Raw genomic sequence first — 27,869 nt, forward strand, 5'->3', positions numbered from 1 at the left:
TTTCACGCCCCTTGTAAACCAAAATCCTAGATCCGCAACTACAGACAAATGTACGATGAGGCAAATCATGAGGCAAAGCTTCTGACACAGACCAGTCACTTTTGTCACAACTGGCTACTTCTGACACAGTCCGGCCACTTCTGACACAGTCCGGCCACTTTTGTCACAACTGGTTACTTCTGACACAGTCACGACCTGGCCACTTCTCAGTATTATTTGCGACGCTGTATATAGCTGCTGCGTGTTTGACTTTAAATTGTATAATAATGAACCTTTAACACGAATATCAACGGCTCCATTGTGCACGTACTCTAAATAAGTATAAAACAAATTTAACTTAAATTCTTTTACAGTACCCATTTAGTAAAGTAGACAAGAACGAAACTCGTTCTAACGCATGGTTTAACAAACTCAGTAGTTATTCCATGAATAAATAATGTGCTCAACTTACAAAACAGCATGAATAATAAATAATGAAGTGGATACGTATCTATTGGAGATATTAGGGGTTCATTATACGACTAAATCTCGTCTGTCAATTAAAAAGTACTTCCATACGGAACAACGAGTTGGGTTTATTCAAATGATAATATCATAACATCATTGCAAAGCAAACTTATTGTTCCGTAACAAATTCTCTGGATTTATTTATCACTCAACGCATGACCGTGAGAAGCTGAACTTGCATACATCTTTCTTTATAGATTAATATGACAGATGATACACAGAAGATGGCTACAAAAATCCTCATTTGCTAACCCGACAGTAATATTATATAAAAAGAAACTAGAGCCTCACTAAAGGCAATTAATACCCCCAGACGCCGCGTTGATACTGGGGAACTAAATTGTTATGATAACGACTTTTAACCTTGAAGTGTGACCTCCACTATGATCCTAGTGACTTGGACCCATGTTCCTAAAACCTATTTTGGTTTCAGCCCAGTTCGATATTGAAATTTTGACATCAAATTTACTAGAGCTTCAAGATTAAATGCAAATTTAGACAGACCATCAATACTGAATAGTTTCTTGAAAATAAGTCATTAATTATACATTTGATTGTAAACTTGCACTCTGGAATAAATGACAGATATATGTTTAATTACCAAACTCAGCATAGGCCGAAAATACTTTGTGAACAAAAAGCCCGAGTTTTGCGCTGGGCTAAGTTAATAATTGGAAGCTAAACTTATGAAATTCATTCTAGTGGTTTAGACGATATGGAGTGGATACAAACTTAAGCTATTTGATCTTTGACATGAAAGTGTGACCTTGACCTCTGACTTGCAACCTGTGTCATATAATCTGTAAGGAGCCTTGATAAGGTAAGCAACTGATACTAGTTTCATGAAAATCTTTCAAGCACTTTAAATGATGTTGAGTGGACACCAAGTTACTGGTAAGCTATTTGATATTTGACCTTCAAGTGTGATCTCGACCTTGGACCTATTGACCTCGGTTGTGTTTGAACGTCGTCTTTATGAGGTAAATAATTGATGCTTGTTTGAGGAACAGCTTCCTAGCACTTCAAACAATACGGAGTGGACACAAGTATTTATTTGACCTTTGACCTTACAAACACGACCTTTATCTTGGACATAGTGACTGGCTGTGTGCTCTGCATGTCGTCATGGTGTGTTAGTTTTATGAAAATCTGCCTAGCGGTTTAAAAGATAAGGAACGGACATAAAGTTGAACTATTTGACAGTTAACCTTCATGTGTAACCTTGACTTTAGACCTAGCAACTCCAGTAGTGTGCCCTTTACATTGCCATGATTAGGTTAATAACTGCCGCCAGTTTTATGAAAAAAAATCCCAGTTGTTAAGAAGATATGAAGCAGACAGGACAGACTGACAAACAAACATAGCAACAGCTAAGACCAACAAACATTTAATGCGACTACAATATAGCACCCATACACTTTGTATCTGAGGGAATAATAAATCCAAATGTATGGAACAAGTATGGAAATACTGGAGGACAGGAAGCTTAAAACATTTTGACTATTTACTAAGCAACAACTTAGATTTCAGTCCTAAAATTTTATTCCATATAATATGTCAAATTTTTATCATTTAAAATAACATTGATGATGAGTGATCTAGTGTCTTTTCTGTTCTTCCTACAAGTCAATTTTCCTTCCAAGACATCACCTATAAAAGAAAACACAACTGGTCATTCAGCTAACACAACTTTGAGGACACATAAGAATTTATAATCTGCATATTTGTCCCAAGGACAAGTTGTGGTTCAAATATTGAATCGGTTAGAAACACAGTAAAGTGATAAATTTAGTAAGGATTTTTTCATGGTCCGGCAATTATCAGGCATTGAATGTATGCACGCATTGAATGTACACTAATACACCTATGCTAAACCTAACCCTAACCTTTAGTCAGAATATTGTACACTTAATACGTGCGTACTTCCAAAAGGGGAGATTTCATGTTGGCGTTTTTTTCATGCACATATAATTACTGTTGCAGTTCTGCATGTTTGATTAACCGAAAGTGAAGGCATAATATCAGTTATCCAAAAACCTAGAATATTTACAGAAGAGCATTAGTGCCAGGTGTATGTTATTTATTAACTTGAAATTTCTACTTTGTAACTCGAAATTTTGACTTAGTAACTTGAAATTTCGAGATACCAACTCGAAATTTTGATTCGAAATTTCGAGATACGCAGCTCAAAATTTCGAGTTAATAAATAACATACACCTGGCACTTACGTTCTTTCGTAAATATCACCTTGTATCTGCTATACCAGTACAATAAATTTGTGCAGGAACCTGTTATCAGTGCTACTGTCTTTCTTAAGGTTAAGTTTGACAATAGATAGGTTCTGATATAACATGATTCAAACTTATAAAATAAAATAAGCAGTAACATAAGAATACCAGTTTATAATTAAAAACCAAGCACACAACACTATTTCTTTAGTGGCTGAATTTCCTTCACATAAAACCATACTTTGAAACAATATGTTTTCATAACATTCTACACCTTAAAACAAAATTTGTTTCAAGTATGCAAACTACCTTAAACCCAAACTACATCTTATGTTTTGAATGATATTAACTGATACAGGTCTTAAAGGCATATGCCTCCTGTAAAACAGATGAAACATTTTAAACAATAAGTTGAAAATCTATAATTATGATGTAAAATACAGCTAAAATCTTTTTATTCTACACTATAATTGTATCAATCAAATGGTTTCATACTGGCCCTGTTATTTGTCTGAGTAGACCTGCCAAAGGCCAATGGCCGATAAGACTGTTCAGCGGAAAAATTACAAAGCCAATATAAAATCACCTGATTAATGATACTTTTATTCTTCAACTCCTTATTGGCCCTTTCAATAGTAACAAATCAAAATTCTTTAACTCTGTATTCGCCCTGTTTTCTCATACTGACCTACATTTTTCATACTGGTCCTGATATTCTCATATTGGCTCAGATAAAGTAAACAGAAAACAAAATTTTACCTTGTTTACACGGCAAAGGTTTATCTAGGAGGAACACTGTCTGTTTCCAATGTGTGGGTGTGCTGTTGGGGCTTGTTGAAAACTCAATCTGAAATAAAAACGAAACATTATTTTCATTATCACATGATACAGTAATTTTGTTTTAAACAGAAATCAGCTTTTCAATAGTCACCTATTGTTTTTACCAGTGCTGACCTTGTTTCTGCAACTATTTAAAACTTAAATACAGAATGAATGGCAAATGAATTCGCAAGTGTAATTTCTTTTGACATTTGAGAATGCAGCTCTATATACAAAATTTATATATTTAGCCATTTTAGGGTCATGTACTTCAGTACAAGTACAATGAATTGCCATCTTTCAGATTTACTGTGGCAAGTTTTTCAAACAGAGATGAATTATTGTCTTTCAGTACCTTTTTGGAACAATTTAAATCAAAGAAGATGTCGAAGAATCCAATGAGTGCTGTAACATCCCCTGTTCTGTTCACTTGAAGAGAAAAACTTGCTGTAAACTGTAAATCTTCTAAACCGCATGTGCATATATCAATGTCCTGAAATACAAGCAAGAACGTTGATTTCCAAATTTTCCTGAAAGAATTTTAACTTGAAAATGTCTTCATTTTTGTAAAATAATCCTTTCTGCATGTCTTTTAAAACTGAAGACTACAGGACATTATTAAGAAACAAGAGATCACAGTGTGTTCTTGGCGCCCATTGAGTCATTTTTGAATGTTCCAAATTTCAAGACTAGCTCGAATTTAAGTCCTTATATTACAACTAACAATTAAACCTATACCCTAAACAACAGAGATGGCACCATTAATGAGTTATATGCAATCATTATTTTTTTCTTATTATGGAAACAAAGAATGCACATATAATTACTTATATTATAACTAATAATTAAACCCAGAAATTTGAGTACTAAACAAATTAATCGTCAATCTACTAGGGTAGACCATTCACTGCTGAGGTGTAATAGGAAAATAATGAACAACTTGAATCATTAATTTATCTCATTAGTGTCTGCAGACTTTATGACCCTTCTACAGGTATGGCCACAAAAAACCAATTAACTACTTGGAGGGCCACTGGATATAAAATTATATTAGAAATCAAAATAAACAAAGGGCCATAACTCATTAAAACATTGTTGAACCAGTCTGATTTTCACGGGGGACACAACTAGGGTACCAATACATCATTCTGAAAAACAAGCTTTGCAATGGAAATTATTTCCTATTGTTTATTGTTCTTTAAAATATCTAGTACAATTAAAATGTAGAGTAAAACCTGATTCAGGCAAAATACCTTTTATTGTTGATATATTTTTTGTGTTGTATTGTATGTCCATATCATTATGTGATATGTAGTTTGTACAGCGTTTTTGAACGTTTATTTTATAAATGAAAAGAGCGCTATAAAAATCTGGTAAATAATACTAATAATAATAATAATAACAATAATAATTCTGACAAAATTTGGTCAAAATCCTCCCAGTAGTTTCTGAGGACATGAGATAACAAGAAATTGTTAACAGATGGACGGACGGACCATGGATGCAGAGTGAGTTGAATAGCCCACCATCTGATACAAAAGAAACTTACAGTTAAACAAGAGCTCATAGAACACGAAATGCCCCCCTTGATGCATTCAGTAATTGCACAAGGAACAGAAATTATTTGGTCACTGTACACAAAAGTTCTATTGTTCTGTGTCAATGTGACCTTGACCTTTGACCTATTGGCCTCAAAATCAATAGGGGTCATCTGCTAGTCATTATTAACCTCCCTATCAATTTTCACAATCCTAGGCCTACGTATTCTCAAGTTATCGTACGGAAACGGTTTAACTGTTCTGGGTCACTGTGACCTTGATCCCTGGTCTCAAAATCAATAGGGGCCATCTGCTCATCATGACCAACTTCCCTATCAATTTTCATGATCCTAGGCCCAAGCGTTCTTGAGTTATTGTCTGGTAACTGTTTAACTGTTCTGAGTCACTGTGACCTTGACCTTTGACCAACTGACATCAAAATCAATAGGGGTCATCTGCTGGTCATGAATAACCGCTATATCAACTTTCATGATCCTAGGCCTAAGCATTTTTGAGTTATCATCCGGAAACCCGTTTAACTGTTCCGGGTCACTGTTACCTTGACCTTTGACCTACTGATCTTAAAATCAATAGGGGTCATCTGCTGTTCATGAATAACCTTCCTATCAACTTTCATGATCCTAGGCCCAAGCATTCTTGAGGTATCATCTGGAAACCGTTTATCTGTTCTGGGTCACTGTGACCTTGACCTACTGATCTCAAAATCAATAGGGGTCATCTGCTAGTTATGACCAACCTCCCTACCAACTTTCATGATCCTAGGCCCTAGCGTTCTTGAGTTATCATCTGGAAACGGATTGGTCTACATACCGACCGACATCTGCAAAACAATATACCCCTCCTTCTTCAAAGGGGCGCATAAAAATGTGAGTGTGTGTGGAGGAGTGGGGGGGGGGGCGGGTAGGGGGGGACGGGGTGGTATGTGGGCTGGGGGAGGAGGGAGACAGATGGAATCCTTAGAGGAAACAGACAATATCAAGAAACACAATAAACTAAAATCAAAAGTAAGTTTTCTTGTGGAGAAAGGGGGTGATGGGATACTAGGAGACAATGTCAAGAAACATGACAAACTAAAGGTAAAATTTTTTCATTTTGGTAAAGGAGGGAGCAGTAATAAGAGGGTGGGAGGGGATGGGACAAGTAATGTGATTCAGTTGCTATTTTCATGGAAAAAAGTGTGTGAAGTTTTATTTACTTGTGATATGCAGTTATTGAGACACTAACTCCCTGACAATCGCAAACAGAATATTGTTGAAAAAAGGAAGGAAGTACTAAAAGGGGGATAATTTCATTAAAATGAAAGCAAGAGTTTTGGGGCCTATATCATTCATTTGGTATCATACTGGCAAAAAAGTGAAGTTTACTTAGTTGTGATACCTAGTAACTGAGATGTGAAGTTGCTGACAATCACGAATAGAATTCCATTGAAAAAATTACCAAGTACAAAAAGGGGCATAATTTCTCAAAATGAAAACAAGTTACGGAATCTATGTCAGACATTTGGTATCATCATTAGGAAAGCATGCATGAGGTTTATTTAGTTGCAATGAAATACAAATTTGCTAAGAAATGTGAACAGAACCATTTTTCACATCTTTGGTATGATGTGGCATGGGAGCGAACACATGTCCTCCCACACTCAAAGCAAAGACTCTACCACAGAGCTATAGAAGTGGTCTTCAAAATAACGAAGTGATATTAATGTATTGGTGTGGGCATCAATAACAAGACACTGTTTAGAGCAACTTCAAAATCCCAGGTCAAGGTCACAATGTTAGGCTATACAGAAAAAGCATTTTATTATCAAACCCAAAGTGTACACAGGACAACAATGTCTGGTGTTACCACAAAAACAATGATGATTTTTGTCAATGCAAGCTAAAAAAAGGTGTGGAAAGGGGAAAATTTTACCACATTCAACTTAAAATAATCTGACTGAAACAATTATCAATCTGAAACAAAAGTTATAAACTGATCTTAAGATCCTTTGTACAGACCTTTCCAAAACATTCAGCTCAATATTTATTATGCATCAAGTAAATGAGACAGACGATAAGACATCATCATGACATACAAACCATGTTTTCGAACAGGTGTATTTACAACTGATTTTTACCATACCCATAAAAAACCATATATTGGCCCTGATGCAGAGTTGCTTTATATAAAAACTTTATCTTTGCAATCAGTTATGAACTGTAACCTTTGATTTAGTGACGCCACACCTTGTCCTCATAATAACACAAAATTTAAGTTTTCGTTCCTTGAAATGGATAAGAAAATCAAAGTTTACCTTGATAACACATGCATCTGACACCACATTGTCTTTATTTACAACTTCCACACTGGCTTCTCTTACTACACAAGATTTCATACAAGTCATTCTGAATCCATAAACATCATCCCAGTAGGTCACATGTTTATTGTAAAGGTCAAGATCACTTATAGCAGCAATGCTTATGTTGCATCTGTCAGGGTATACTGAAATACCACCAGAAATAAATCATATTGCGCATGTCATAATCTGTGCATAAACATGCAAAGAAATTTAACTTTTGTTTACTTACAAGGTACAGTTAAACTTTGTTAGCTCGAACTCAGATATTTCGAACACCACCCCTCGTTCAAACTTATCACAAGGTCCTGGCCAAATCCCTATTCAAAGTATATTACTCGATGACTAACTGTCAATAACTCAATTTTTTCCAGTCCCGTAAGGTACAAACAAACGAAGCACAGCTGTACCAACAATGTCCAGGTTTCTGACATACTTACATCTTTTAGTTGTATTCTCACAGGTTGGATGCACAGCTTAAAGTGTGTGTATTTTATTCAGAATATGGAACATTCCTTTCATCTGCTTTAAAAGTCATTATAATCAGTATGTTAAAATGGAATTATTCCAATTTAACCTACTGATTGTATTGACTTTTAAAGCAGATGAAAAGCATTTTGCATTCAAAATAAGGTTTCAAATCAATAGAGTAAAAGTCAACATAGTTAACACCATTATTCTGGGTATGACAACCATCTGGTGGTAAGATACTTTAACACATTAACCCTTACCCTGCTAAATTTCTAAAATGGACTGGTCCATCAATCAGTTTGGGCAATACCATTTATTATTCGAAGGGGTGTTTGCTGAAAATTCACTGACTGAATAGTGAACAGTGCAGATCATCATCAGCCTGCACGGATGTGCAGGCTGATCTTGATCTGCACTGGTCGCTAAGGCAGAAATATTTCTGCCAGCGGGCTAAAGGTTAAGCTCACACAAAAACAAACATACCTGCACCATCAGCTTTAAGATATTTAGCCCTGGCAAACAACACTGAGTCTAACATGGATTCAAACAGCAGAAAATACCCCATCCATTCTGAGATAATTATATCAACCTGCAAGATTTGCAACATATTTTTGTATCATATGCACTTTATTGCTTAAAATGAAATAAAATAAATATAATTTATATAATTTTCAAGAAATGCTTTTTTTAATATTAATAACCACATGTAGGAAATTCAACTTACTTTCTATAACATTAAAATTTTACTGATTTTACAGCAATATGCTTTTTGCATTCTTTTCAAGAAATGATTCATTTTTGGTATAAGTACAGTTTTGAGGGGACAGAGTGTTTGATTTCCTTCAATTATTAAGGCACAAGTTCTGTTTAGTAAAATCCAGGAAGCTCTTTGTTTTTTAACATTGTTGGGAGCTTAGAGTGAAACAATTCTATCCATATACAGAAATAGAAGCAGACAGAACAGTTTCGCTCAAAGCCCTCAAATTGTAGGTTATATGCCAACTTTACAGCTTTTGATGGTAAAGCAAGACCCCAGGTGCCCCTATGTACATTGTTTCTGGCATGAGCCGGCACATAGGCAGAACCACAGACCTTCTGTAACCCAGAAGGAGGACTTCATAACATGAAAGAATTCTACACCAAAAGCAAGGTTCTGAACCAACAGAAGTGATGAGCAAGTGACTTGGTCAGTCACTATAACCGCTCAGCCATGGAGGCCCCAGAGTCCCAGAAGCACTCATTAAGCACACTTTATAATACAAATTGTAAGATTCAACGTTTAATGATTATCAGTATCAATTAACTACACACCAATGATATAAGGTACTGGTGAATATTTTGATTTTGAGATACTGTAAAAGCAGAAATTTTCATGAGGGTTTAATTTTCGCTATATTTGCGAGGTCCTACATTTCGCGAAAATAAAGCCTCGCGTAAATATTTTCACAATTAGTATAATTCTAATTCAACTATGCTACCATTTTTACAATTTCGCGAATATTAAACCTTGTGAACATACTCAAAGTTTCAAATTTGCGAAATTTTGACCTAGCGAAAATATGTGCTTTTACAGTACCTTCCTTTAAGACCATCAGCTTACCTTTTCTACAGGTAATTTGATATCTTCAAGTTTTCCTTTTATAAATGTAATCTTGTCTGACAATTTGTTCTCTCTGTAATAGGAAGAATCTCATTAGATGTACCGTACATGTGATAAATCTCAAAATCAAAAGTAGTGTTTCGCACTAAATATGCAGTAAAAGTTTTTTAACATTTAACATTTAGCCTGCTGACAGCAAGTGATTCTGCTATTGCGACCAGTGCAGACCAAGATCAGCCTGCACATCCATGCAGGCTGATCATGGTCTGCACTGTCTGCTGTTCAGCCAGTAAATTTTCAGTGAAAACCCCTTGGTCTGCACTGTTCGCTGTTCAGTCAGTAAATTTCCAGTGAAAACCCTTGAATAAGAAGTGGTACTGCCCAAATTGAATGATGGGCCAGTCCATTTTAGAAGTTTAGCAGGGTAAAGTTAACTACATAGAATTTATATGCATGAAGCAAAATTGGAAGTTGATTGTGGTACCTTGTCATAGCAAACATTGAATAGATTCAAGTCAAGCCGGAGTTTTTAAGTATGACAACTATGCAAAAAAAAATATTCCAGCTAAATTAAGCATCTGATAATGAGACCGAATAACAACAGTTTAATCTGGGATGTAGTGTTCCAGTAGATTTTGCCAGGCATTGATCACACAATGCATACAAGCATCGCGTATGATCAGGTCTGGAATAAAGGTCAAATATTTCCCAGCTCAAGCTACTGTTAAAATGGTCTTTTTATTACATACCTGTACATATTTTTTTGTTTTTATTTTAACCAAAATGTCTATAAATTCCTCTGAAGTAAAGACCTTTTTTATTTAATACCAGGTCATGAATATTAACCTTTAGCCTGCTGGCGGCAAGACTCGAAGTGATTCTGCCTTTGCGACCAGTGCAGACCAAGATCAGCCTGCACATCTGTGCAGACTGATCATTATCTGCACTGTTCGCTATTCAGACAGTAAATTTTCAATGATCACCCCTTCAAATAGTAAATGGTACTGCCCAAATTGAATTATAGACCAGTCCATTTTAGAAATTTAGCAGGGTAAAGGTTAATGTAAGTAGTCAAGAAATAAGCAAGATACAGAACATTTCCCGCCTAGTGTAATACAGATTATGATATCCGTCATTTCCTTTTTATTCGTGAAATACATGGCTATATTTTTTACAAAATATTCTGTAGGTATATCATATATAACATTTACCTTGCTATGTCCATTGCCTGATAAATGATTTCTGCCATATCTACAGCATACACGTGCTGTGCACCAGCCTGCACGGCAAACATGGAGAGAATTCCTGTGCCACATCCTACATCTAGAACTATCTTGTCTTTAAACACCTCTGGGTTACCATACATAAAGTCCCTGTAACTCTCTGTTCTCACTTTATCCTGAAATATTATATTTATCATAAAGGCTTTAAAAAAAATTATAATTGTTTGTTTTAGGTAACATGCTCAAAAAAGTAGGGTAGGTAGGTCAGTAATTTTTTTTTTTTGAATTCTTTTATCAAGTGGGACTTTTTGGAAATTATTTTTGTGTCAAAAATGAATACAAATAAGGGGGGTTATGCCTTTAGTGCATCAGTAAGTTGATTTGACCATGTTTAAAGCATAAAAAAAATGCAGTTTTGCAACATTTTGTTAAGTTGAAAAAAAAAAATTCTCCAAAGCCATAAAAACATTTACAATCAGGCCAAAAATTTTGGGTATGTCAGGGTACCGGAAACAAACAATTTTTTATGTCAAATATAACAAGGATCACAAGCATTATTGATGGTAGGTCAAATTTTGTTTCCATTGATTTAATTTAACTTCATTATAAAAAAAATTCTGAAAGCTTACTGGTTTCACTATCAAAGTACTGCTATTATAAACCTAATAATAGTCAACAATATTTATTACTGAGCTAAATAAAATGGACAATTTTGTACACTTTGGACACATTTAAACTTTCACTGCAAATTAAATACATATTAAGTTCTGCATTTGGTAGAAACTAACCCTTATCAAGCTGGACATGAATGATCCTTTGTGACCAGTATAGATCATGATCAGCCTGCACATTTGTGCAGTCTGATCAAGATCTGCACTGTTCGCCATTCCGTCAGTATCCTTTTGGTAGTTCATGGTACTGTCCAAATTGAAAGATGGATAAGTTCATTATAGAAATTAAGCAGGATAAGGGCTAAGATACAATATTACAAACTTTGAGCATCTCCTCATGTATGCTAAAATGTCCATAAGAGCTGAAATACGGGTCATCTTCTTCTACGCTATCATCTGCCTGTCTGTCAACATCGCCCGAGGATGATGCCACATTACTTGGCTGTGATAACATCAGATCTCTTGTCACCTGTCTGTAAAATATACCTTTTCATGTAGATATGGCAAATTTAAAAACTATGAACCTAACCCCTCCAAACACTCAATAATGCTACATTTTTTACCTTTGAGTCTGTCCACTTAGCTCAAAACTATAAACTGACAGGTCCTAAGTTAAATCCCTTGTTGAGGCAAATGTTCCATTATGAAGATCTGACAAAAAACAATGTCTGAAGTCATTCACAACCCACTTCTTATTCATATGGAAAAGTTGTTTGTTACTTTTGGAGAAAAGAACTGGTATTGACCCTGTGAACACTGTTTAGGTTAGGAGAACAGAACTGGTACAAAACCTGTGAACAATGTTTAGGTTAGGAGAACAGAACTGGTACAGAACCTGTGAACACCTTTTAGGAGAGCAGAAATGGCACAGAACCTGTGAACACTGTTTAGGTTAGGAGAACAGAACTTGTGTAGAACCTGTGAACACTGTTTCGGTTAGGAGAACAGAACTGGTATAGAACCTGTGAACACTCGTTAGGTTAGGACAGCAGAACTGGTGCAGAACCTGTGAACACTGTTTAGGTTAGGAGAACAGAACCGGTACAGAACCTGTGAACACTGTTTAGGTTAGGAGAACAGAACTGGTACAGAACCTGTGAACACTGTTTAGGTTAGGAGAACAGAACTGGTACAGAACCTGCACAAAATACATGTCAGAGTTATGGGACTTGATGCTACAACCTAGTTTTATAAACCTGAAGAAACATGTTAAGTTTCAATTCAATATCTGCATTAGATTTTGAGATAGTAACTTGCATGCAAAACTTTATCCAGGATTTTCTAAGTCCAAAAGGGTGCATAATTTAACCAAAATACATGTCAAAATTTTCTCCATGACAGTCTAAGTTCATATTCTTCCTCCACCTATAAGGGGAAGCTGTCAGGTATTTGTGGATAACCAGTAAGAACTGATTCTTAACCTTTACCTTGCTAAATTTCTGAAAGGGGCTTTTCCATCATTCTGTTTGGGCAGTATCACTTATTATTCGAAGCTGTGTTCACTGAAAATTTACTGACTGAATAGTGAACAGTGCAGACCATGATCAGTCTGCATGGATGTGCAGGCTGATCTTGGTCTGCACAGATTGCAAAGGCAAAATCACTTGCCACCAGCAGGCTAAAAGTTAATCCAAGAGCACTGGTTAAGATTAAGAGCCACTAACATACTGTAAATCGTGCCTATATAATAAGATTAAATATAACACCTGAAAATGAGTACAAACCCCTAAATGTACATGCATATAATGTATAATTTATAAACTTTCTTTGATCCTTTCTTCAATAATGTAGCAAGAAAAATAGTAGAAGCTAAAATTTATTGTAGTTGAAACATTACACAACAATTACTAGTAACTGTTTTACTGTAACCAAACGTTAATAAAAGTTAAAAGTGATCATCTCACTTTATATTTTCCATATCTGTAAGAGCCCTCTGCAGGTTCTCCTCACACTGTCTTGCTCTTTCTTCTGACCTCTGTAACCTTAGCAACAGTGCCTCATGTTGTGTTGATGTCATGGTAACCATGTGTCCTTCATCCCCATTGCTTTGTAATGTAGATCCTTCAGGATGCTCATTTTGTTTTGAACATTTATTATTACTGTTTTTGCTGCATTCGGTATCAATGCTCTCAATGTCTTCAATGTCTAAAATTACAAATGTATAATACAAAAAGAGTATATTATGTGCCAGCGTCAATATCAATTGATGCTTTTATTCAAATATTATGCCACTAACATTGAAACGAAACCTTTGTAATATATTTAACACAGTGTTTAGTGCAATTAAACATATTTTTTTCTGCAAAATCTACATTCCTTGTTGGATTTCAGGTCTGTGTTTTATTCAATATTATATAAAAAAAACTTGTACAAAAATAAAGTTAATTTGAAAGATCTGGCTTCAAACACACCAAATAACTTGCTTTCTTACCATACTGCAGCAATGGATCTTCGGGGTCAACTGGCTGCATGAATTCATCTGAATCCCATGGAGGCTTGCTTGAGTTATCTTTTCTTTTTAATACTGATACAGCAGGTTTCTGAAATTGATAACTTATCCTATCATTGAGCAAATAACTTTGTACCTTAGATTTTTGCCGCAAACAATTTCAACATGAAATTGATAAATAAAACTGTCATTCTTAAATCAAAAGTCTGATTTGCTTTTATATGAATATATATAGTTATACCATCAAGTTCAGTAGTCAAATGTTAAGACGTTTCGGACAGTGTGAGAAGTTTTTGACTGGTTAATGTCTGTAAGTGGGATGGCAAATCATGAAATAAGCCTTCCTGATACAGTATGCCAAATGAGCAAGGATAAAAGTTGAGAAGCAGACTTTAAAGCATATATTCAAAAATTCAATTTTAAGCCATGAACATTCATAAATATGCTAATGAGATTCTGTGACTGTAACTATTTTTTTGTGTTGCACACGTAAAGGTACAAATGTAAGATAATTGCAAAACAGTAATTTTTAACACTTTACCATTGTTTACCTTGCTTCGAATGAAATTCACCATCTTAATATATCCAAAGCAGTCTAAATCCCACATATTACAAGCATTCTTGATATCGAAGTCATGTGCTGTGGTACAATGTATGAACACTTCATCTGGAGATTCAAACTTGCTACTGCAGAACAGGCAGTGGGTAGGCACCAACTCAGCCTCATCATCTTCTAACCAAGCATCATCATCACCATCATCAAAATCATCATCTTCACAATCTTCCATCTGATCATACTGTGCAGATTCCATAATTTTATCTTCTAATAACGTAAAAAAAAAATTACTAAAAATCTTAATACACAAAACAAAAGAAATAAAACAAGAACTGTCAATCAAAAATATCTAACATCATATCATAAAGGAGGTAAAAGTTACAACACACTTTTCAGTTTGTTACACCTGACATACATGATAAGGTTAGTACTATTATTTTGAACTTGTCTTATTACAATTATAATAAAGTAATCATACCTTATATTATTTTTATACAAATTTAGTGAAGACTTATAAGAAGTTAAAATTTTATAAATTTGTTCGCTATGAAAAGGCATATCGAGTATTTGCTTGAAGACTATAAGCAACTCCTATAAAACTGCAACTTTGAAAATGCAGTTTGTAGTAGAAAAACATTTTACATTTACTACGATTTAGTGGAATATTTTACTTTCAAAATCATTGAATAGTTGAAAATTGCAGCCAATCTGTTGGCCAACAAATTTGCCGCAATCCTAGGAAATACTGAGTTATTATTTATGTGGTACGTAATATCTCCACTCGCGTCAAACACTTGAAATACCAAAATAGTGGAGAAAATTTCCAATGAAATTTTCGTTGCTGCAGACGCTTTAGGCATGCTATAGGTTTAAATGCTGATTAGGTCATGAATATGAGATAAATCCAAATAAAACGTACATGTATCAAATGGGGATTCAATTTCTCATTAATTTATAAATGTAAAAATTATGAAATAATTTCCAAAAGAGTTTTCTGATGATTTAAACCGATGTATGATGTTATGTACTGAACACGATTAACGTTTACCGCGTGTCTACACAGCCTATGCGCAAACGATAAAACCACTAACTTTACATGACTGTGTACTGTGATTTATCTTCTTTATTTTGGTCCTTCTAAGTTTTGACTGTAAGATTGCCTGTCACAAATATAAAACAATCTGACCATTGAATTAGTCGAACTAATTCGACGTATACAGTTTGTTTTATCTTATGACGGTCAAATGGCTGCAAAAGTCAGAAATTTAAAAAGCAGCCACTCAGCGACAGTAAGCTTGTCTAACCGTTAAATTATTTTGACTAAGCCAATCAGGTAAGGAAAAAAATAGATGAAAAGGTCATTTTGATGACCTAAAATGAAAGTAATGGCTATCTGTTGTAAAGACAGGTATTTTCATAACCATGCACAGACTGCACAATCTGTGTGAAATTTTGTCAATGACTAAACTTGTACGAAAAAAAATCACAGATCAATATAATTTAAGTTCTGATAAATTACTCAAAGGAATTTGGCCAAATTTTCTGATGACTTTAATTTGATTGACATTAACTTGATCCAGAAAACTTACTTTTAATTAGCTGTCAAATCCTGCACGTGTGTTTGTTTACGGAAGTCCGTGATTCGCACGATTACGAAATAAAACGCACTCACAAGCGTTTGAAGCGCCTGGGGACGCAGATGAAAAATAAGCATGATTTTGACCAATTTTAGGCTAGTTTTGCGTAATTTTCACCAGGCGAAAGAGTTATATAGTGGTAGGTATTAGCCGACTTTATAAAATTAAAGACAGTTAAAATTTTACTGCGATTATTTTAGTCCTAAACTTGCATTGCTTCCAAACTCCTTGAACACATTGTTGTTTCCAATCTTATGACCTATTTTGACAAGCATAAGCTACTTAGCCAGTTCCAGCACGGCTTTAGATCAGGTCACAGTTGTGAGACTCAGCTCATTAATTTCACTCAGGAACTTTACAATAACACTGAACAGGGTCAACAAACAGATGTTATTGTCATGGACTTCTCCAAGGCGTTTGACAAGGTCGATCACATTAGACTAATTTATAAACTACAAGCCTTGGTGTCAACCCACAAATTACCAAATGGGTCAAATCTTTCCTGTCCAACCGCTCCCAGAAAGTCGCTGTTGATGGTCATTTTTCCAGTGAACTTCCTGTACTGTCTGGAGTTCCCCAGGGGTCTGTTCTTGGGCCATGTCTCTTCCTGGTATATATCAATGACTTACCAGATTCCGTCAAATGTAACGCAAGAATGTTTGCAGATGACACCATAATATACCTTACCATCAACTCCATTTCAGATAGTATATCTCTGCAACAAGACCTGATTAGCTTAGAAACCTGGGAGAAGACATGGTCCATGGAGTTCAACCCGGACAAGTGTGAAGTCCTTAGAATTTTTAGAAAGAAAAATCCTGTAGTCTACCCCTACAAACTTCACAACATAGAGTTAAAAACTTGTGAGGCAGCTAAATACTTAGGCATAACCATTTCCAAAGATCTAAACTGGTCCAAACACATTGACAGTATCACTTCCAAAGCAACTTCCACTCTTCGCTTCATACAACGAAATGTCAAAACTGATAATAAAAAGGTCAAAATTGCTGCCTATAACACCTATGTCCGCCCTCAACTTGAGTACTGTTCAAGCGTCTGGCATCCTTGGCAAAAAACCCTCACTAGCAAAGTCGAAAATGTCCAAAGGTCAGCTGCTAGGTACGTCATGTATGACTACAGTTACACCAGTAGTGTTACACATATGCTGAAAACCTTAGAATGGAATACACTCCAATATAGAAGGTTACACAATTCATTAGTAATGTTTTATAAAATAAGGACCCAGACAGTTGCAGTCGACCAATCTCATCTTATTCCAACTAGAAACCTAAATTACTTAATCCCCATGTCTCACACTCAGTACTTTTCTAACTCCTACTTCCCTAGGACCATCCGACTCTGGAACTCCCTACCAACTCATGTTAAATCTAGCCCCAGTCTCAGTATCTTTAGAGAGAGGCTGGCGGTGGTCAGTATGTAATTCTGTTGCCTCTGTCCCATTTTAACTGTAGCATACTGTCTTTTTTAGCTTTTATTCTTTTAACATTGTAACATATCAGTTCTTTAACAACTGTTTCTCTGACAGCGCCGCCCAGTGATAGTCGGAAATCGACGGTTGGGTGAAAGATGTAGATGTAGATGTAGATGTCTTTTCTACTTCTTGGGGCATAGATATGTGTAAGGTCATTGCTTGGTGGGTAACAGCTAGTCATAGCCTCTATGCCGTCTAAATAGCTGATCGCATGTATTGACATGCTGCCGTTTGACGTCAAAGGCCACTCCTGTCAAAAAATGTCAATATAAGAAGGAGAATTTAGAATGCGCAATGCAACTCCATGCAAGGATTTCGGACTGAGGCCCGATATGGGTAGCTGAATTCAGAGCTCTATGTATAGATCTAGGTAACAGCCAACAGTTAAAAACAAGGGGTCAGTTCATTTCACTCAACCCAGGGCACGCCGGTCACGTGAGCGGCAAGAAAAAAATTCTCGCCGGTTTATTAATACACGAATGTTTCGGTGTATGCCGACCACATGAGCTGCAAATACAAAAAAAATTCCAATTTATTATGATTTTCTGTTGTGGCATGTTCCAAATAAGTTAGCAAAAAGTTCTCGCAGTATGTTTCTACATTTACTTGTACTAACACAAATGGTTACTCAATTTTACATAGCGAAAATGTATGATTTGCCACTTTGCCTATCTCGCAAGACTGACGCTCATCGGTGTACGCCGGATAGACCTGGGCAGTGCCAGGAAGCCAAACGAACGCCTATCCGGTTGCACACGGCGTACGCCGCAAAAGCGAAACGAATTGGCCCAAGGACCCCACGATGTTTGTGCCGATTTTTTCTTATTCACACTACAGTCTTGCCGATTTTGGAAGTTTTCTTTTGTTTTCACAACGATCGAATCATCAAAACAAGTTTATCTTGTCTCCTTTATCTTACCTGATACAGTTCCATCAGAAATTTAGTAGTTTCTGCTATGTGAAATTTTTGTTTAATAAAGTTTAAAACATGCTATTAAGTAAAATATTTGATCAAATGTAAAAGCACTATTTCTAGATGCATACATGGGGCTAAATATCATGTCAACATGAGAATGTTGTGATGACATAAACATTGCTAGTCATAAATGTTGTGTTTCTTACTGTTCATATGTTTTAATTCAGTATGTCAGTACATGCGATAAGCTTTTTAGATGGAGTAGAAGCTATGACTACTGAATATTATTCTGAAGCACATATAATGTGATTTATAGGTCTACAGAGCTTGGTACCAGCTGCAAGTGTGACCGGTCAACACACTTGTAAAACAACAACAGCAGTGTTCAGTCATACCTCACCAAAATACCTGCATACAACGTGTGATGGACTAGTCCGTGTACAGTCGCTATGTGTTCAACAGAAAAGACATATAAGAAAAGTGTACCCAGATCCATTTGAACAAGATCCTGAATATTATTTGCTGTAAGTTATGATATGTTACATCTGTTACTTTGTCAACTTATTTCATTGTTTTATTAAATTATTAGGCACTGTTACAAATTGCACCATACTTATCCATTAGAGGTTAAAATTAGGGAACCATGGTAAATCTCTGGTACATGAGAATGATGTTACACTTGACTTTAATTGTTTCACACTAATAACTAGTATACTGTTGAAATGACACTGACCCTGGAAATACTATATTTGGTGGCATTTATGACCTTATGATTTGTAGGAATTTTAATCTGGGAATAAAGGCCACCTGTAAAACAAGGACCACTTGTTGGCTCTCCCAAATACAGTCCTTATATACAGGTTTCACTGTAGTAATATGTAATTTGGGGAGTAAAAAAAACAAAGCACATAATTTTACCTATTTTGATGTATTGCAACAGTGTGTTTTGAAAATAAAGAACTATTTTTTGAAAAACTAGATGGCATGGAAACATTTAGAATTTGTATTTGCAGTATTATGTTATGCTTATTATAATTTTAGGCCAGAGGAAAAGACACACCTAGATTTAAACCATGTACCAGATCTTGGACATCAGGGACCAGGTATATTTGAGCCGCCCCATGAGATAATCAACATAGTGGCTTTGCGACCAGCATTGATCCAGACCAGCCTGCGCATCCACGCAGTCTGGTCAGGATCCATGCTGTTCACTTTCAAAGCCTATTGCAATGAGAGAAACCAATAGCGAACAGCATGGATCCTGACCAGACTGCGCGTATGCGCAGGCTGGTCTGGATCCATGCTGGTCGCAAACGCACTATGTTGGTTTTCTCATGGCGTGGCTCATTTATATTTTCTTTAACCTTTATTATGCTAGACACGACTGATTCTGCCATTGCAACCAGTGCACATCCGTGCAGACTGATCATGATCTTCACTGTTCGCAATTCAGTCAGTATCTTTTTGGTATGCACCCATTTTAACAGTTAGTGGTACTGTCCAGATTGAAAGATGGACAAGTTCATTATAGAAATTTAGAAGGGTAAGGGGTAAAAAATGAATAGCCACATTTACATTTATAGCATTTTTGCGCTGACTTGAAGATATCTGTTTATTGCCAGTTACAAGTTCAACAAATAACTTTTATTTAGTTAAAAATAGTTAGTAAAATTATTGTGAAGAAAAATTATTGTTTACTCTGTGGTAGTTCATAGTCTTTTAAATATACTGATAGTGTACAAGCCATAAAGCTTTCAACCAATGACTGGGGTGAGGCAGATGCAGCTATGTAGAGCTTTATATAGATTGCATCTAGGGAGTTTGTCTGTGATCAGTTTGAATTAAAGTGTGGGCACTTTGGAAGGCTGTCCACTTTGGTTTGTAATACTTGATGATAGTTATGCAGATAATTAGCCACTCATTTGGGGGTCTCCCATGGCTGAGTGGTTAAGGTCGCTTGGTTCAAACCACTTGACCCTCACCGATGTGGGTTCGAGCCTCTCTCAGGGCGCTGAATTCTTCATTCTGGCTTACGGAAGGTTGGTAGTTGTACCCAGGTGCCCGCTTGTGATGAAATAATGCACGAAGGGGCACCTGGAGTCTTCCTCCATCATTATAGCTGGAAAGTCGCCATATGACTTATAACTGTGTCAGTGCAACGTTAAACCCATCAAACTAACAAAAAACAAGCTCATTTGGGTTCTGCATTATTGCTTTGTAAACATGACGTTGCTTCCTCATGTATAATAATTGCTTCTTCTTGATATTGACTTGTGACATTGAATTACAATGTTTTATTTCATTATCACATTTAAGGTTTTGTTGTTTGCTTGTTCATTTTGACTCCACCTTAACAGAGTCTATAATGTCATTTATTTTAGAGTTGACAACTAAAGTTGAAGAAGCAGCAAAGGGAGAGAACCTGGGAAGATTGTTTGCAGTTGTACATTTAGGAGGCCAGCAGAGGAAAGTAACTACTGAAGATGTTGTCATTGTTAATGGTTTCTTCCCACCACAGATTGGAGATAAAATCAGACTGGAAAAGGTAAAACATTTCTTCTTGTTTTGAAAACTTACATAAATTATTTGAAATAGACATTATTTCATACATTTTCATGGGAGTGATATGATCATGATTTTGCAAAGTTGGTGTTTTCTATTTCTTTTTATTTTATATTGAGCAAAATGGTAACAATAAAGCATAGATGTATTTCATGAGACAATACCTGCTTAACTTTCTTTCCCATATGATATGATCCTCGTACAACCCAAATGACTTGATACTGAGTTTTTTTTCAGGTGATGTTAGTTGGTGGCAAAGATTTCACATTGTTTGGAAGACCTATTTTAAAGTAAGTTTATCATATCTAGGACTGGGACGATTACACGGTTAATCAAATCAGATTCGATCACTAGGTGAAACCGGTTTCAATTTTGCAAAACCGCTGTTTGCTCTCAAATAATAAACATCAAAAATTGTACTTTATCTTTATATATTTCTTTGACCACCACATAGACCAGCAGTATATTTCCACTAAAACACATCAAGTTGAACGTAATCAATAATCTCGGATTTGCCTGTCGTGATATATCTAAAATGAAATACACCAACATATGACTTATTAATGATCACACTGCTTCCAAATGATAAAGTCTGTAAGTTTCTAATAAAGTCAGCTGCTGAAATTACCTTTATATGGTTGTCAGGAAAACAGCATTTCAAATATGGCGGCCGATTAACCGGTTCGTTTCGATTTCAAACAAATGATTAACCGGTTTCAAAGTTTTGAAATCGTCCCAGGCCTAATCATTTCATATCATATATCAACTGTATTGAGTAGTTCTTTTTTTTGCGATAATTTTAATACGAAAATTTCTGCAATAATTCAATTTATTGTAATCCTCAGTTTAAGCAGACAGTATTTTTGTTTTAGTTTATAGAGGCATAGTTTTAGCCCACCATCATCAGATGGTGGGCTATTAAAATCACTCTGTGTCTGTGGTCCGTCAGTCTGTCAGTCCATCCGTCCATTAACAATTTCTCGTTATCACATCTCCTCAGAAACTACTGGGGGGATTTTGACCAAACTTTGTCAGAATGATGTATTGGTACCCTAGTTGTGTCCCCCTGAAAATCAGACTGGTTCAACAATTTATGAGTGAGTTATGGCCCTTTGTTTATTTCTATAATTTACATAGATTTATATACGGAAAAACTTTGAAAATCTTCTTGTCCAAACCACAAAGCCTAGGGCTTTGATATTTGTAATGTAGCATCATCTAGTGGTTCTCTACCAAGTTTGTTCAAATTATCCCCCTAGGGTCAAATATGGCCTCGCCCCGGGGGTCACATGCTTCATATAAACTTATATAGGGAAAAGCTTTTAAAATCTTCTTGTCAATAACTACAACATTCAAACTTGGACCACATGTATATTTTTTAGTGGCAAGATGAACCTTGACATGAGTTGACCTTGATTTTGACCTAGTGACCTACTTTCACATTTCTTTAGCTACAGTCTTCAAATTTGGACCACATGCATAGTTTTGTGCACCGGAAAAAAAATTTGACCTTGATTTTGACCTAGTGACCTACTTTCACATTTTTGAAGGTACAGGCGTCAAATTTGGACCATATGCATAGTTCCGTGTTTCAAAATGAAATTTGACATTGATTTTGACCTAGTGACCTACTTTCACATTTGTCAAGCTACAGCCTTCAAATTTGGACCACCTGCATAGTTTTGTGTACCGATAAAAACTTTGACCTTGACATTGACCTAGTGACCTACTTTCACATTTTTGAAGGTACAGTCTTCAAATTTGAACCACATGCATAATTTTGGTTTCGAAATGAAATTTGACCTTGATTTTGACCTAGTGACCTACTTTCACATTTTCTCAAGCTATACAGCCTTCAGATTTGGACCACATGCATAGTTTTGTGCACCAGAAAACACTTTGACCTTGACATTGACCAAGCGACCTACTTTCACATTTTTTGTAGGTACAGGCTTCAAATTTGGACCACATGCATAGTTTCGTGTTCGGAAATGACATTTGACCTTGATTTTGACCTAGTGACCTACTTCCACATTTCTCAAGCTACAGCCTTCAAATTTTGACCACATGCATAGTTTTGTGTATCGAAAAAACTTTGACCTTGACATTGACCTAGTGACCTACTTTCACATTTTTGAAGGTACAGGCTTTAAATTTGGACCACATGCATAGTTTTGTGTTCCGAAATGAAATTTGACCTTGATTTTGACCCAATGACCTACTTTCACATTTCTCAAGGTACAGCCTTCAAATTTGGACCACATGCATGGTTTTATGTACCGAAACAAACTTTGACCTTTACATTGACCTAGTGACCTACTTTCACATTTTTGAAGGTACAAGCTTCAAATTTAGACCACATGCATAGTTCTGTATTCTGAAAAAAAATTTGACCTTGATTTTGACCTAGTGACCTACTTTCACATTTCTCAAGCTACTGCCTTCAAATTTGGACCACTTGCATAATTTTGTGTACCGAAATGAATTTTGACCTTAAGATTGACCTAGTGACCTACTTTCACATTTCTGTAGCTACAGGCTTCAAATTTAGACCACATGCATAGGATTATGTACCGAAACAAACTTTGACCTTGACATTGACCTAGTGACCTACTTTCACATTTTTGAAGGAACAGGCTTCAAATTTGCACCACTTGCATAGTTTTGTGTACCAAATTGAACTTTGACCTTGACATTGACCTAGTGACCTACTTTCAAATTTCTCAAGCTACAGCCTTTAAACTTGATGCACATGCATAGTTTTGTGTACAAAGAACTTTGTCCTTGAAATTGATCTAGTGACCTACTTTCACATTTCTCAAGCTGCAGCTTTCGAATTTAAATCACATGCACAGTGTTGTGTACGGAAATGAAATTTGACATTGAGCTAGTCAATAAGTCTTGAAATTTGGAACACTCAAAAATGGCACATTGGTGGGCGCCAAGATCACTCTGTGATCTCTTGTTTTAACTTTGGCTTTGTTGCATGTTGTTTACTGAATAATAATCCATCCATTTAGTTCACAAACAGTGGAAGCTTAAATTGAATAATTGTAAACTTATACTTACCCTTATATATAGGTGTGCATGATTGTGTTCTTATAATAAATTTCAGTCGTGACATTGTACGAGTTGAAGCAACAGTAATTGAGAAGACGCTGTCACATATAAGACTCCATTATACCAAAATGAAACGAAAGCGCACACTAAAATGTAAGTACTGTAAAAGCAGAAATTTTCATGAGGGTTTAATTTTCGTTACATTCGCTAGGCCCTACATCTTGTGAAAATTAATCCTCTCGTAAATATTCACCAGAAGAATAATTCAAATTCAAGTTACGATTTTGTGAATATTAAACCTCGTGAACATACACAAAATTTCAAATTCATGAAATTTTGACACAGTGAAAATATGAGCTTTTACAGTAACGAACACATTGTAAAACAATCATTCATGTGATGTGATTTGAAAATGTAAGACAGTGGATGTCATTTCTGTGTTAAATTTTGAAAATAACCTAGACCACAGCAACTATTTTGGATGCTGATTTATGCCCCCTGGTGCAAAAGACTGGAATCTATTTGAACTGTTCGTTCAACATTCTGTCCATCTCCCATTTTTAGCTCACCTGTCACAAAGTGACAAGGTGAGCTTTTGTGATCGCGCGGTGTCCGTTGTCCATCGTCCGTCCGTGCGTCCGTAAACTTTTGCTTGTGACCACTCTAGAGGTCACATTTTTCATGGGATCTTTATGAAAGTTGTTCAGAATGTTCATCTTGATGATATCTAGGTCAAGTTCGAAACTGGGTCACGTGCGGTCAAAAAAATAGGTCAGTAGGTCTAAAAATAGAAAAACCTTGTGACCTCTCTAGAGGCCATATATTACACAAGATCTTCATGAAAATTGGTCAGAACGTTCACCTTGATGATATCTTGGTCAAGTTTGAAACTGGGTCACGTGCCATCAAAAACTAGGTCAGTAGGTCTAAAAATAGAAAAACCTTGTGACCTCTCTAGAGGCCATATATTTCATGAGATCTTCATAAAAATTGGTCAGAATGTTCATCTTGATGATATCTAGGTCATATTCAAAAGTGGGTCACGTGCCCTCAAAAACTAGGTCAGTAGGTCAAATAATAGAAAAACCTTGTGACCTCTCTAGAGGCCATATTTTTCATGGGATCTGTATGAAAGTTGGTCTGAATGTTCACCTTGATGATATCTAGGTCACGTGCGGTCAAAAACTAGGTCAGTAGATCTAAAAAAAGAAAAACCTTGTGACCTCTCTAGAGGCCATACTTGAGAATGGATCTCCATAAAAATTGGTCAGAATGTTCACCTTGATGATATCTAGGTCAAGTTTGAAACTGGGTCACGTGCCTTAAAAAACTAGGTCAGTAGGTCAAATAATATAAAAACCTTGTGACCTCTCTAGAGGCCATACTTTTCATGGGATCTGTATGAAAGTTGGTCTGAATGTTCATCTTGATGATATCTAGGTCAAGTTTGAAACTGGGTCAACTGCGGTCAAAAACTAGGTCAGTAGGTCTAAAATTATTAAAATCTTTTGACCTCTATAGAGGCCATATTTTTCAATGGATCTTCATGAAAATTGATCTGAATGTTCACCTTGATGATATCTAGGTCAGTTTCGAAACTGGGTCACGTTCGGTCAAAAACTAGGCCATATTTTTCATGAGATCTTTAGTGAGAATGTTCACCTTGATAATATCTAGGTAAAGTTCAAAACAGGGTCACGTACCTTCGAAAACTAGGTCACTAGGTCAAATAATAGAAAAACCTTGTGACCTCTCTAGAGACCATATTTTTCAATGGATCTTCATGAAAATTGGTCAGAATTTTTATCTTGATAATATCTAGGTCAAGTTCAAAACTGGGACACATGAGCTCAAACACTAGGTCACTATGTCAAATAATAGAAAAAACGACGTCATACTCAAAACTGGGTCATGTGGGAAGAGGTGAGCGATTCAGGACCATCATGGTCCTCTTGTCTGGACTTTGCCATATACATCTACATTCTGTACCTTGTGTACTCAACTCCTCCTACAGTTTCTGCTCAATTCAAATGAAACATAATATACTCCATCAGCATGAAGTTGACATGCACGTATTTTCAGGCCTTTCGTGGCGAATTGTTATTTTTGAGTTTGACTTATTACAACTACATCTGTACCTCGTGTACTTATCTCCTATGGTTTCTAATAGAAATTCTATCCAAATATGGTGTACATCATCTCTGTATATTAATATTTTGAGTTATGCACCTTTTTAGCTCACTTGAGCACAAAGTCAAACAGAAAATGTGGCCTTTAGAGTTTCTGGTATGACCCAGTGACCTAGTTTTTGACCTCACATAACCCAGTTTGAACTTGACCTAGATCTCAGAGACAAACCTTCTGACAAGTTTTAAAAAGACCAAACAGAAAATATGACCTCTACAGTATTAACAAGGTTTTTCTATGATTTGACTTTGTGACCTAGTTCTTGATCAACAGTAACCCAGTTTTGAACTTGTCCTAGTTTTACAGAGACAAACATTCTGACGAAGTTTGCATAAAAACACAATAGTGTTAATAAGGCTTTCCTAGTTATTGGCCTTGTAACCTAGTTTTTGACCCCATTTGACCCAGTAAGGAACTTATCTGAGATTCTGTTGAGTGTAATATTCTGACCAGGTTTCATTAAGATGGTACTAAAATTGTAATCTCTGTTAACAGTCAAATTTTTGACTACACAAAGTCATGACAACCACAGACGATTGACACAGGGATCAAAATAGCTCATCTTGTGCACTTTATGTTCAGGTGAACTAAAAACTGATACCACTTCATGTGAACCAAATAAAGACAGATATCATTTCATGTAAACCAAATCAAAGCAAGTACCATTTCACATAAACCAGTCATGAGATTATATTTACATTACTCTGTTGAAAGGATATAATTTAATAGAGTGAAGTTCAGCTGTGTTCTACATACTGCTATTTTCTGTATATTCACAGAGTGAAGTTCAGCTGTGTTCTACATACTGCTATTTTCTGTATTTTCACACAGAGTGAAGTTCAGCTGTGTTCTACATACTGCTAGTTTCTGTATTTTCACACAGAGTGAAGTTCAGCTGTGTTCTACATACTGCTAGTTTCTGTATTTTCACACAGAGTGAAGTTCAGCTGTGTTCTACATACTGCTATTTTCTGTATTTTCAGTGTATCAGCAGCCACAGTCTGTGATTGTTATCAACAGTATAGAAGTAGATCCGTCACCACTAAAATGATATTTTAACATTTAAGAAACTTAATGGACTGAAACATCGAACTATGTACGAGGGTTTTGGTGCCGTGCTAAGGTTTCGTTGAAAAATATTACATGCATTATATAGAGTAATTTTGTTAACGACAGGGTTTGTCTGATGCAGCTGTGGGAAAATTATGACCTCTTTAAAATTAGATGAAGGCTGTGTATCATGCTGTATAACTGTTGAAATAGTATTATTTGAATTACGTTACAGATTTGTTACACCATTTAAAAGTGACCAGAAATTGAAATGAAAAATGACGTTATACTGCAAACATGATATTTTAGAGACATTATAGTTGGAATGGCATGTTTTCAAACCGTCATGAAGCAAAGTATTTTGTCAGATGTTTAGTTTAAAGTTATTAATTTCATATTTGTTAAATGAATGTACTGTGAAAAAATCTGTATTTATGCTCGACTATTTTTCGGTTATTTCATCAATCCACCGAATTAAATCCTAACAAACAAGTCAGATTCTCAGTTTTAACTCGTATCATGCTGAACACAATTGATTCTGCCTTTG

At 35.8% G+C, this 27,869-nt stretch overlaps 2 protein-coding genes across 2 annotated transcripts; one reads left to right on the forward strand and one right to left on the reverse strand.

Annotated features, from left to right (window-relative positions):
* Window positions 1-2,031: 2,031 nt before the first annotated feature.
* LOC123551521 (protein arginine N-methyltransferase 3-like) lies at window positions 2,032-16,075 on the reverse strand. The gene is made up of 12 exons (XM_045340513.2): window positions 16,008-16,075; window positions 14,414-14,685; window positions 13,845-13,953; window positions 13,318-13,558; window positions 11,736-11,886; window positions 10,731-10,918; window positions 9,520-9,592; window positions 8,403-8,508; window positions 7,407-7,594; window positions 3,910-4,047; window positions 3,495-3,582; window positions 2,032-2,157 (listed from the first exon to the last, which is right to left on the reverse strand). The coding sequence occupies exons 2-12, from the start codon at window positions 14,672-14,674 to the stop codon at window positions 2,048-2,050; spliced, it is 1,653 nt and encodes a 550-aa protein (XP_045196448.2). The 5' UTR covers window positions 14,675-14,685; window positions 16,008-16,075; the 3' UTR covers window positions 2,032-2,047.
* On the forward strand, window positions 16,057-27,814 carry LOC123551522 (39S ribosomal protein L21, mitochondrial-like). The gene is made up of 7 exons (XM_045340514.2): window positions 16,057-16,194; window positions 18,780-18,987; window positions 19,505-19,566; window positions 20,845-21,008; window positions 21,263-21,315; window positions 24,141-24,238; window positions 27,256-27,814. Exons 1-7 carry the CDS (start codon window positions 16,131-16,133, stop codon window positions 27,321-27,323), a joined length of 717 nt encoding a protein of 238 aa, XP_045196449.2. The 5' UTR covers window positions 16,057-16,130; the 3' UTR covers window positions 27,324-27,814.
* The last annotated feature ends 55 nt before the right edge of the window (window positions 27,815-27,869 follow it).

Source organism: Mercenaria mercenaria, chromosome 4 (genome assembly GCF_021730395.1).
Source record: "Mercenaria mercenaria strain notata chromosome 4, MADL_Memer_1, whole genome shotgun sequence".
NCBI classification, from domain to species: Eukaryota; Metazoa; Mollusca; class Bivalvia; order Venerida; family Veneridae; genus Mercenaria; species Mercenaria mercenaria.

Bases quoted from the DNA above. Each gene is read 5' to 3' on its own strand.
- LOC123551521 (XM_045340513.2), bottom strand. From the start codon at position 14,674: ATGGAATCTGCACAGTATGATCAGATGGAAGATTGTGAAGATGATGAT. The intron at 8,509-9,519 runs GTAAGCTGATGG...CAAATCTTGCAG, and splicing joins TCAAATTACCTGTAGAAAAG to GTTGATATAATTATCTCAGA. The intron at 7,595-8,402 runs GTATGTTTGTTT...GTGGTATTTCAG, and splicing joins TCTTAAAGCTGATGGTGCAG to TATACCCTGACAGATGCAAC.
- LOC123551522 (XM_045340514.2), top strand. From the start codon at position 16,131: ATGATTTTGACCAATTTTAGGCTAGTTTTGCGTAATTTTCACCAGGCG. The intron at 16,195-18,779 runs GTAGGTATTAGC...TGTGATTTATAG, and splicing joins GGCGAAAGAGTTATATAGTG to GTCTACAGAGCTTGGTACCA. The intron at 24,239-27,255 runs GTAAGTACTGTA...CTGTATTTTCAG, and splicing joins ACGAAAGCGCACACTAAAAT to TGTATCAGCAGCCACAGTCT.